The sequence below is a fragment of the Panicum virgatum genome, chromosome 9K (genome assembly GCF_016808335.1).
Source record: "Panicum virgatum strain AP13 chromosome 9K, P.virgatum_v5, whole genome shotgun sequence".
Lineage (NCBI taxonomy): Eukaryota > Viridiplantae > Streptophyta > Magnoliopsida > Poales > Poaceae > Panicum > Panicum virgatum.
This window is the reverse complement of record NC_053144.1, coordinates 13,137,846-13,150,437: the sequence shown is the minus strand read 5'-3', so window position 1 is coordinate 13,150,437 and position 12,592 is coordinate 13,137,846. Positions and strand designations below refer to the sequence as shown.

Here is a 12,592-nt window from a genome sequence, read left to right as displayed (position 1 = left end):
AGGACATTTAGTTGTAGCCCTGGTTTAGGATCGATTACATATACCGGTACTTGAGTGATTGAGTGTGCTCATACATGCATATGAATAGTTATGCATATCCAGAGTTGAGACTAGGATATGAAGGGATTTGGCTGAGGCTAGGGCAGCTGGGTATGCTGGAGCCGGCGCTACCGTGGTGGTAGACTGGTAGGTGAGTGCTACCGTGGTGGTAGGCTCGAGTTGACATGTTGAGGGATGGTTGCTGCCCTGGTGAACCATAAGGACCGAGTTGTTTTGACATCTCACCTAGCTTACTTTAGTACGACCACAGGTTCCGGTATGGGCCGGACTTAGCCTAATCTCACTGGTTAGTCTGACGGCCGCAGGGATGGTTTACGGGTATAGACCATTGGGGTCAGGGCTCGAGGGTTTGTGCGGCCGGGCTGGGGCGTGACAGCCCAAGCCGACTTCTCCGCCGATGGCTTATCACTCTCCCGTAATCATGATGTTTTTACGGGGAAGACGCGCCCCCTCGGGCCCCACGCCTGGGGGAGGATAGCGCGATGCAATGAACCCTTGGAACTCTGGCTCAGTATAAAGTTTTTACCGAGCCGCTTCCTTTTACTCGAAGGAAACCCTCCTCCTAGGATCTCTTGCAGCCGCTGCGCAGTGCCCCCCCCCCCGTCTAGAGGAGGGCAGCCCACACTTCAGGCTCCTTTGGGCTGGCCCGGTCTCCTTTCGTGGCCCGGGATTAGCTAACGTGGATCCGCTAATCAAGCTTTTGTCCAGAGTTATGAGTACTCCCATTCCCTATTACGCTGACAGTAGCCCCTGGTCCCACCACGAACCCACGGATCTGGGTTAGTGGTGGGGCCAAGAATCAGCCTGCCACCTGGCGATGGTTGGTTTCCCCACGTCGCCATCCTGGGAGATTGGGCCCGCCAAAGAAGACGAGGCGTTACCGCCGCCACGCCCATTGGCGTCTAATCCCTCCTCCCATAGGTATATAACGGGAGAGAGGAGCTCTATAGGCGACCACGCCTTCTTGCCTTCTTAGCTCTCATCTCCTCGTTTGCTCGCCATGGCTTGCCGCAGTGCTCAAGCAAGTGGCCGCCGAGTCCTCGACTTTGTGCCGTCGATGGTGGACGACGCCGGGGTGTCCGCCGCTAGGAAACTGGTGCCGACCGGCATCATGCTCCGCCGATGGGAGACCTTTTGTAGCAGATCCGCCCAAATTAAATCGGCTCAAGTGCGCTAACTATCATCTTAATGAATAATCAAGTTACCAGGCACTTAAAACGGTGTAATCCGATAGTCCGTCGGGTAATTCTCGATTAAACTACTGTACTCCAGGATCACAATTGCACTAGAAGACTCGCACGAAGACGAGCATAGGTGATACAAGCATACCGATATTTTCAAATTAATTTACAAGAATGGTTTTACATAAAAGTTTGAATACAAACTACAGAGTTCAACACACAGCGGAAGTTTAAACCAGAGTTGAAATACAATAAAGCACTACTAACGACGATAAAAGTGGGCCTCACATCTTACCCACGATGTGCTGCCAATTGGCCCGAACTTCATGGAGAAGACGGGACCCACTCGACGGTCCACCCAGGAGGAAGCGGTTGTCCAATCCAGGACGCACAGACCTCCTCGAAGTCAACGGGGACACAACCTGCTCAAAAGAGTTACAACAACAACCCTGAGTATACTAATACTCAGCAAGGCTTACCCGACTCGGGTATACTTAGCCCGTTACCTAGACATGCAAAGCTTTTTGGTCCTGGAGTTCTTTTGCTGAAAGGCTGCTAGCAGTGAGTTCTTACTTTCAATATTTTAGCTTCATTTAGTATAACGAGTATTACCTAAATTCGCTTACATATCTAGAGCACACATGGTGATCAGATTACCTTTCAGTAACACACAAACCAAACATTTACATTCCGTTCTCATTCCACTTCTTTACTACGATGTAACATATTGACCAAGGCTCTCATATCCGCGAGTCGAATCGATCTGATTTAACCTTGCAAGGTGGACCCAACCAATACGACATATGTAAGCCCCGTCGGACCACACACGTCAACTGTTCCCATCATCACCCTGACGTCTGAATCATGCCTGCCAAAACCCGGGTGAAGGGTCCCTCACGGCGAACTCCCGGAGAACCCGGAGGCGACATACCATCCAACACCAGCCATCATTCCACTCCCAGAATAGCGGGTCGTGATTCAAAGTATCGTTGCAAATCAAATAATTAGCTTACCGATTTCGACTACCTCCTACTTCCGCCCCGAGCTCCCCCGATGGCCACACCGCCCCGAGCTCCCTTCCTCAACAGCCGGCGCTGCCCCGAGCTCCCTCCCCTGATGGCCGTCGGCCGGAACCCCTCAAGCTCCCTCCTTCCACGACCTCCGCCTCCCCGAGCTCTCTCCCACTCGCACGCATCCGGCGGCTTCTCTCCCCCTCCCTCGAGGTCGCCGCCCCCCAGATCCAGCGCGCGGCGGCGCAGGGGCCGGCTCGGGGCTCGGTGGGGTGCGGAGGGGCTCGGCGGGCCTCGCCGGGGTGCGGAGGGGGCTCGGTGCAGGGGCTGCAGCGCCCGCGCGCGGCTGGGCGGGGTGCGGTGGGGCGCGGCGCGGCCAGCCGGGCCCGGCGAGGTCGGCGTGGCGGCAGGTCCGGTGCGGCCGCCGGGAGGCGAGTAGGGCGGCGGAGGAGGGCGAGCACTGCGATGGTGGCGGAGGCCGGCGGGCAAGGAAGGAGGGAGGAGACGTCAAGAAGCTCCCCCAAACAGACCTCTCTAGCTTTTCTAAAAAATAGTTTTTTGAACTAGCCGGTGGAGCTTTTCCAAGTAGAGCTTTTGGAGAAGCTCGAGCTCCCCAAACAGGGCCTAAATGATGTCACCTGCCAGTCGTCTGTGTACTAGTGAGCTATTGTCAAATTCTGACAATGAGCATATGTCATGCGTTGCCAAGTTGCCATATTCCCCAATTGCTTTCTTTATTGCCGTACGTGTGGAAGTCGACCAATGATATGATTAGGGGCGGGCCCAGGGGTTATTCAAGGGTATTCATTGAATACCCATTATTTCTACTAATCAACAATGGTAATCAAGACCATATTTGTCAAAAAATAATGTTAAACCAGTTAATTTTTTGTAGAGTTTACATTTTTGAATACCCACTCTTCCAATCTTGGGCCTGCCTCTGATATGATGATAAAACAAACAAAAACACAACCAATTCTAACTTACTCCCCTGACATGCAAAGCAAACCTCACTGGGCAGTATATAGTTGTTGCTGTTTAGGTAGATCTTTGTTAGGCGCGTTAGTTCTTTAATATAGAGGGCACACTCTTTGTATTTACGCGAGGGCTGCTTGGATATAAGGTCGGCCCCTGCTGCTGCAGCGTTTGCTCGTACTCCACCGTCGAGATTGGAGAGACAGCAGTACTACTACACAATGTACACAATTAATTCCAAAGCTGCGTTGGCTATTGTGTTCTTGATAGTCAGCATAGGAGCAGGAGCAGGAGCAGGAGCAGGACAAGACGAGTGAGTCATCATTATGTTCTTTGCGATTGTGTTTTCTGTGTCTTTGATAGGATTGACTCCTTCCGTTCTGAAATGACATGTTTTTTGTTCTACAAGGTGCAACCGCATTTAATTTGCTCTCCACTCAACCAATGGTCACTCTAGTAGTATTAGATGATGATGATGATGATGATGATGATGATAATAATAATAATAATAATAATAATAATAATAATAATAATAATAATAATAATAATAACGGTAGAACTATTTGATAAAGGGTAACTTGGTCTTTCTCCTGGTCGCTATATATAAATTGTCTGAGATTTGCTATTAGTTAATTTAATTTGAAAGGGAGTACTTTATTGTTGTTAACTTAATTGTTGCTTGTGTCTTTTTTTTCTTGCTGCACATGCATGCAGTTGGAACGAGCCCTCCTCCGTCGCAAGTTTCCGTCTAGAACGCCGTCAGGTGTACATGCACGTGCACAGCACGATGAAGACTTGGATATACGACAACCGCGACAAGGATCCGCTTGACTTGGTCGACATCCCGAACCCGAAGCTGGTGGATCAAAACAGGAAGGCAAAGCCTCCTCGCTGGTTCATACCCCTCCTGATGGGGAGGGGAACTAAGAGCACCAACTTGGCATTTAGAAGCGATAATTTGTATTTGTCGGCTTTTACAAATGGCGCTGGTGACTGTGAAAGTGATCGGGTGCTCTAGTCTAAGAGGGGGAGGGGGTGAATTAAGCACTAATAAAAACTTAGACCTATGGCTCCAACTAGTTTGCACAAAACTTAAACTAAAACATGCTATCTAGATGTGCAACTAGGTTGTTGTAGTGTGAAAACCCTATCCCAAAAGAGTTTAGCAACCTATAGCCTTTCCTATCAAGAAACTATTCTATGAAAGTAAAGGCACACAAATTGCTATTATGAAATACGGAAGCTTAAAGAGAGGGATAGGAGATAGCAAACTCTTGACGCGGGTGTTTATCCCGTGGTTCGGTTAGCCACAAAGGCACATCTACATCCACGTTGTTGTAGCACTCACTAAGAGTATTGCTACTCGGCCACCAAGTCTCTTCCGTGAACACAATCACGGTCACCTTGGCCCCGGGTTCCACTAAGGAGCTTCTCCACAAAGGATGGGGGTCTCCACGTCCCCCGCACAAAGTGCCGTCGCTGCTCCACACCAAGTCGGAGGGTCGATGACGTTGCCGGCGAGCTTCACGCTCCAAGGTGCCGGCGCACCAAGCTCTTGTTTTGGTTCACTAGAGAACCACAGCACAAAGGCTCAAGGCCTTGCAATCACACTCACTAAGAGCTAATCTAGCACTCACACTTTACAAAGCTAGTGCTATAACCTAAGGATATGATCTATGAGCTCTTGTATGGCTTGGAGATGTTCTTGGATGTGTATGAGGTGTCTTGGGACTCCAGCAATCTTCAAATGGCCGGGGTGAGGCATATATATAGGCCACCAAGTCTTGTAGCCGTTGTTCCAACGGTCAGCTGAAATTCTGTGTATCACCGGAACCGATGCCTCTTGGCGGGGTAGCGTCGGTTCATCCGGTCACTCATAGCCCGAAGTAGCCGTTGAAGTCCTGACAGCTGACGCAGAGAGCACCGGTTGAACCGATGCTTTGTACCGATGCATCACCGGTTCATCCGGTGCTTAAGAATCTTCTCCTGGGCGCTGGCGTCATTGCACCGATGGTATGCACCGATGCCTCACCGGTTCAACCGGTGCTGAAGACTTGTCTCTTGTGCGACTTGCATCGTCTCTGGAACATAGGACACCCAATGCACCGATGCCCTTTTTGACCCGTCGGTTCAACCGGTGCCTATAGGCTGACTTGGCTTCGATTCCCTTCTGCACCAAACTTCATAGCGCCGGTTCTTCCGACAAGCGTCGGATGCACCGATGCCCTTGGCGTCGGTTCTTCCGGTGCTCCTGATCCGAAGAGCTTTCAGGGCGCTGCCCTGAGACCCGCGAGGGGCGGCTCCCCCTCGACTCCCGTCCGCTAACCGGGTAGCGGAACCCCCGTAGGGGCTGCCCTTCGGGCCTTACTACGCCTATTTTCTCTTTCTCTTTGTCATCACTTGAACCTAAAAGTCTGAGAATGATCATCTTAAAAATCATATTAGTCCAAGTGTTGTGTTGTCATTCGATTACCAAAATTACTCGAAATGACATAAATGGTGCCATATTCATTACAGACTGCTTCTCCTTCGCACCAGATCTGCCGGGGGACTACGTAGTTCCGGGTTCGACAGTTTTAGGCTTCAGAAGCAGCTACCGATTCCTCTTGGGCAATGAGGAGGAGACGCGCCAAGGCTGGGAGTATCTAGTGGATTTAGTAGTAGGCCCAGAGGCCGTCCTAGATGCAGCAGATGTCGTGAGCGACTTCAATCCGCTCACGACGCCTGTCCACCTGATCAAGAGAGCCATAGCCACGCTGATCGTGGCGTTCATGGAAGCCCAGCGGTTCCCTTTCATCAGGCAAATTGTAAGCGGGTACTGGGCTAGCGGGAATGAAGGCCCGCTCGGCGCGCGTGGAGCCCAGCTGGTGGTGAACTGGAACGACATCTCCTGCGCTCTCCGACTTTGGGACGCGTCAGCCGACAAGAGCGAATGGAACAGCAGCGAAGCCAATAGGTTGAAGAAGGAACCTCCGGTCGGCCTCGGCATCACAACCCCCAAAGAAGCGCTGGATGAGATTTGGCCTGTTCTTATCGGCGAGTGCTCCCATTAGTCACAGGCACATGGCTTTCCTTTACAGCTTCGCTTCTAAATGTGCCGTTTTTAACTTTTTTATACATTCATAGGTCTGTGCCCGTGCCATTGCTAGGTGTGGTATGAAATTTTTTTATAGCAATAAATAAATTATTATGGAAAACATGGTATTCTTAATGATATATTGGCTGCATGTATGATGCACCAGCACGTGGATACATCACATACGGGGTGCAATATGATACGTCTCTTATTTAAAAAGTGCAGCAAACAAAATAAACCATCCATGGTGAATTCTCCCCACTAAACTATCACAGGCAAATAACACTGACAATGGTAATTCAAAATTATAAAACATCTAGCTTATTCAGACAATGAATTCTCTAGTCAGCTGTTTCTCAAAAAAAATTTGCTTGTCAGACAATCGATTATTAGAAAAGTCAAATAGCGCTGTAACCACGAGGCACAAACTTGCGCCTGAATAAGGATCTTCGATTACATCGCACATACGTGCATAATCATGATATGCTTTACTCTTTTTTAGGCATGATTGGCTTTAGGGATCCAACGCGAAAGAACACGTTTTGCTACAAAAGGTAGAAATAATCTATTTGATGCTTCATAATTGTAATATGGGGGCTCCAACTCTGCAGTGCGAGGGTTAATTATTCATGCCTGCAAAGAAAAAAGTACAAAAGCAAATGAGCATCGGATCCATGAGCTATATAGATTACAGAACCATGCATATGACGAAACAAGCCATGCCGCCTCTCACAAAGATACGTTATAACGCTGCAAGGGCAAGGTGCATCCATCGTTGCTGCTTTATATAGCCCTGAAAATTCGCTTAAGAAAACATTGGCCTCTAATTTCTCTCACTTATCTCTCCATGTACTCCATCGTCAAAATCTAAAGTGAGCCCACGAAGCAACTACCAGACGATCAATGTACAACATTGCAAAATGCTTGGATATTCTTGCTTGCTTGAACAACATCTAGAGTTGTTAGATTCCAGGGGGACTTCTCTAAGAAAAAAAAATTTGTTTCCGACTTGTAGAAAGCACCATGCATGAACAGTTAGCAATATGCAAATAAACCCTATGGCTATATGTAGCAGCTTATTTGATTCCATTTTGTCGTAAGAGAAGTGAGGATAAAAACGAAACAGCTCAAACTAAAACAAGTTGCACTGCAAATATTGGCATGTCAGCTTTCAACTAAGAATAAAAGAACACATTTGGGAAAAAGAACATATATAAGTCCGTACATGAAAGCATTTATTATTATTGTACTAGTATAAACAGTGTACAGGAGACTAACCCCTTGACGGTGCTTCCCGTTGACCGGCCACCGAAGCCATACACCACCGTATTTCCCCCCATGAATCAGCAGTCCTTTATTCCTGAAATAAAGCATATAATCAGCATAGGTGAATCAGCTAATAACTCAGTTGCATAGAAATAAAATTACAATATCCCTATATCCAAAAAAAAAAATCTGCAGGACAAACAAAGCAGAGAGTAACTAGTACCGGTGCTTCCAACTGCAACAGGTATATATGTGCTGGATGAGGCTGCTTGGACCCGGTTCCGTGCCACGTAAGCTGCATTGGTCCATGGCTGGCGACCAGGAGCTGCTGCTAAGGTGATACTGCGCAAGATAATATTCTATTGGCTGGAAGCATATGATGGTGTCACCTACAACGGTTGGCAATGCCTTGGCTGAGACACTAAGGGTCCTAGTCTGTAAGAAAATGGTCTTGTCTCCTATGCTTGTCACGGGGATATGCCTTTCCATGACAAGATCTGCGAGCTTGTAGACTGGCATTTTGGAAAAAAGATTACCAGCATAACCAATCACCAGGACCTCTGAGTCGCACTCAACGAAGTAGATGGGTCCACGTAGTTTATCTATACTAGTTGTGGCGATCACCTTGGGGGGTTGCAGCACTTGACCCGGAAGGGGTGTGTCTATCTGGAAAATCTTTGGTGATGAACGGTCAGCACCAAGCCTATGGACCCCGTAAAACTTGCCCTGGTGCGAGAAGGGCGGATGATTTATTTCATAGTACCAGGTGGACTTAGTCCATTGGTGGTCGTGTGAGGTTGCGACGGCCACACGATGTAGGTCACAGAATGCAAGCAGGACGGTGACGGCACCATCGGCGAAGGTAGCGGCAGTAGAGACGTATCTGAGGTATGGAAGCTTCCGTCGCGCAGGTAATCCACGGAGGTCTTGGTGCATCTGCGGGAGGAGAGTCGAGAGTGGTGGCAGGTCAACAAGGTCGCCGGTGAAAGGGTGGAGCAGGCGGATGGCGGTGTCGCTGTCCCGCTGCAGGACGAGGAGGCCTTGGTAGGAGTCGAGGACGCAGTGGTCGTCGAACAGCGGGATGAAGACGCGGACGAAGGCTCCCGTGTCGAGGTTGAAGAAGCGGACGTAGCCGTGCAGCTTGGGGTGGCCGGGGTAGAGGCCGTGGCCTTCGGGCAGCAGCGCCCAACGGCGCGGGTGGAAGCGTGGTTCGACGACCCCGCGGCCGCGCGGGGAGGCGGTGCTGGATCGCCACGGGGCGCAGACGGCGCGGAAGCGGACGTAGTCAAGAAGGTCGCCGGCCAGTAAGCGCGAAGCTACCAGGCGAATCAAGTCACCCGGCAGAGATGAGGCCCAGGGGGACATCTTGATCTGATCTGCCAAGAATCCCCTTAATTTAGTAGGGGAAAAATCTTCGTTGGGGCGGAGATAAATCTTCGTTGGGGGTATAGCCGAATTCCGATCCCTAACCTTGAGACAGGGCAATCGGTGGCCGCCTGGCCGGCGGGCGAGATGGCGCAAAATCGGCTTTTGGTAGGGTAGGGGCGAGGCCAAGAAATTGCTGTGGTGCCGTAAATCCAAGTCGATGCATATGCATACATGCATGTATGTCGTCGATGGCCATCGGACTCGGTGCAAATTAATTAATATGTATACAACTACTTCCGACTCCGACCTCGATCGCATCGCAATGAGATTTCTTTTTCGTTGCCGCGCGGCCTTGCCCCAAGTCGACACGAATAGCGTGAGACGTGCTAGCAGTTTGCATTATATTGTTGTGAAACGAAACCTAATAAGCGCGCGATCATATATATATATTGTTAAATTAAATAATGGACTACACCGAGAAACGAACACTCTACTGCTCCTCATCAGGCTCCATACGTGCTGTCATTTTCAGTAAAATGCCAGCAGCTCCGATAACCCAATTCCCATTCCACTGAAAGGAAACTCGACCGTTCGACGAAGGCTTGGTAACTGGTGGAATAAAAAGGTGAGCAGTAAAAAAAAGACAGCAAACGCAAAGACCAGCAGGTACAGGGGAAAAAAATACATGACGATCTATCGAACAACACGGAAGCACAAGATGAGGGAAAGAAAATGCAAAGAGCTAGCGATCGAGAGACCCACCCAACGTACGTACCTTATCTGCAGACGGCCGCGGTGTTGGGCCCCACGGGACGTACCCCGTCGCAGATTGGGTACATCTTCAGGATCACGTCGATGTTGAGACGCGTAGCCGGGAAGTCGGGCTCTTTCACCACGCGGCAGAGACACGGGACTGGATCGCCATATCCGAGACCTACTGCGGCGACCACCATTTGGCAGCACTCCTCCGGGGGTTCCACTAGGTAGCCGACGCAGGAAGCCGCCATCCTAGCTAGTAGGATGGGATCACACGGCGGTGAGTCGTCCTGCGCCGAGGCGAAGACCAAGGCAGAGAGGAGGGGGATCAGGAACACGATGAGCTGCTTCCGACGATCCATTATACTGCGGGTGCGGCTGGGGCCGACGACCTCCCACGATCTCAGTTGTTGCTAGCTTTGGCTGAGGTGAATGGTAGCCTTGCTTGGAGTGGCTGGCTGCTAGAGAGCTCGATCACTTAATATTTTGTTCGCAATGCATGCTTCCACGCGGCATAGCCCACCAACCTACCACCCCGAAACGCCAGAGTCATGATACGCATGAATTTTGGACGTGATATATTAATCAGTAATGCTAGCCCACGTAATCATCTCTCCCTCCCTCTCTCTCTCTCCCGTGCAGGCTCGGGCGCCAGGAAACGCCGGGGCGCGGCCCCGCTCCGGCCGCCGGAGGAGCTCTAGGCGACGGCCATGGGGCAACTCTAGGCGCCAGGCTGCAGGCATGATGCACACGGGTAGGGGCCGGGCTGCCACTCCCACGCGCGGGGGGGGGGGGGGGGGGGGGGGGGGGGGGGAGGTGCAGCGACGCGTGAGATCGAGTGCTGTCAAAGATTAGAAGCCTATGTTATGGAAATCTTCAGCAAAACAGGATGGAACTTCAGTAATAGAATTCAACACTAGTCTTAGTTGTTTCGCTTTTGAGTGTGGCTGTTAGCTTTGTTTCTTAATGATGTTGGTGTCCGTTGGTCAGCTGTACTTCTGGTGTTGCCGAAGATGGCGCATGGAGCCTAAGGACTTAGTTCGTGAACGTATTACTATAATTTTGGCTGCAACCATTCAATTGCGAATGCGGGAGGCCGGATAATGATCCTTATTCAAAATATAACTATATCAATATCAATCTCTAAAGGACAAGTAAATAAGTAACCGTCAACATCTGAATTGAGGCCCCAAGTTAATGTCGGGTGGGCGGGCCCTCATGTTGATCTAGCTACAATAATTTAATTTGCTCGAGGTAGCTTATTGTCTAACCGAGTCATTTTTAACAAATTTTAACCCTGATCCTCGAAAGCTGCCCTTCACTTTCCAGCAAAAAGCCTGACTCCGTGCTTTAAAAAAAAATGCAATCATCATATCTACTTGTGACTCGTGCTTGTGGGACCGAAGCCGGCGACCAGAGGGGGGTGAATGGGAGCCGATCAAAATTTCTTCGAAATTCGAATCGTCGGCCTATATCCCGAAAATCACCCAAACCCTCAAGCGTTCTGGCCAAAGTTTGGAATAGCTATGGAAAAGCTAAACTAACACAAAAGGCCTCGAACGAGCGAACGAAACCACGAAGCAAATCGGAAGCGAATTGGAAAAACTGCAGAACTGATCTGCCTGGACCGGTCTGACCGGTGCGCTGGACCGGTCTGACTGGTGCGCTGGACCGGTCTGACCGGTCGTGCCTACCGGTCTGACCGGTAGCACCCAGAAAACCCCCGAGAAATTGGATTCAAACGGTGAATCCCGAGCAAACGACCACGAAAACCGACGAAACTTGGGGGATTGCTTCGCCATACCCCGTGAGCATATCCCCAAAAGATCTCGTCCTAAAGATCAACGATTCTTGAGAATTCGAGAGGAGATCAAAAGGGTTGGGGTTTTCTCTAAACCTCAAGAACTCGAATTCGAAAGAGCTCGTGATTCCAGAGGGTGTAGGACAGGGCTAGATGCACGGAAATCACAGCTAAGAACTCGTAGCCTCCTCTCAATCAAGTGTGCCAAAAACGAAATTGAAAATCCATTGCACAAGGCACAAAACCAGGGGATTGAATCGAATCAAAAGCCCAGAGGGCACGAGGAGGATAGGGCCTCCTTTCCCAATCAAATCCCTTACAAGGTTTCAACAATCCATGGACAAAATCAACTCAAACGAGAGGAACAGAGGGAGGGAGACGCAGGGGCGGCGGCCTGGAGAAACAGAGAGTCCACGAACAGATTACAAAAGCCGCAATTAACCTAACACAAGTGAAGGGGTATTTATACCCGCGGGACCGGTCAGACCGGTACGCTGGACCGGTCAGACCGGTTGGTTAGACCGGTGCCAGGGACCAGTCAGACCGGTTGGCCTGCAGCACCCCCTGTACATGATCTCATCCGACGGCCGAGGTTCTTTCTTCGAAACGAAGTCTTCTCCGCGATGCCGCCGTCTTGATGGAGATCCAGTCCGCGGTTTAGGAGGGTCCGCGAAACCCGGGTAGGTGGCCGGTTTTGAGAAAAACCGCCAAAACCTCACGCGCGGGAAGATTCCCGCCTCCACGCCGTGGCCCTAGACGCCGTTCCCGCCTCGGCCTTCTGACAGCCCTAGACGCCGCCCGATGCCCGTCACCTCCTCGCCCGCAGCGAGGCCCTAGACGCCGTCGACGCCCGTCGCCTCCGTCAGTCCCGAGACCGACGCCCGTGCCTCCACGACTCGGCGTCTTCAACCGCCGTCCGCCTCCTTGGTTTTGTGGCGCAAACCAAGAAACCCGCCTTCCGTCGCCGCTTGCGCCCTCGATCCAGGAGTGGACGCCACAGCTGCCGCCCGGTCCGAGCTCCGGTCCCGGCTGCCCTTCACCGCCGTCCACCGCACGGTCCATCAGCCACAGCACCTCCACGGCAGCTCCCCGTCGACAC

General features: G+C 50.9%; 1 protein-coding gene across 1 annotated transcript; it reads right to left on the bottom strand.

The window, feature by feature from the left end:
• Positions 1 to 7,645: 7,645 nt before the first annotated feature.
• LOC120647721 lies at positions 7,646 to 8,933 on the bottom strand. The gene is made up of 2 exons (XM_039924578.1): positions 8,105 to 8,933; positions 7,646 to 7,662 (listed from the first exon to the last, which is right to left on the bottom strand). Exons 1-2 carry the CDS (start codon positions 8,931 to 8,933, stop codon positions 7,646 to 7,648), a joined length of 846 nt encoding a protein of 281 aa, XP_039780512.1.
• Between the last annotated feature and the right edge of the window lie 3,659 nt (positions 8,934 to 12,592).

Coding starts and splice junctions, on each gene's coding strand:
- LOC120647721 (XM_039924578.1), bottom strand. CDS start 8,933: ATGTCCCCCTGGGCCTCATCTCTGCCGGGTGACTTGATTCGCCTGGTA.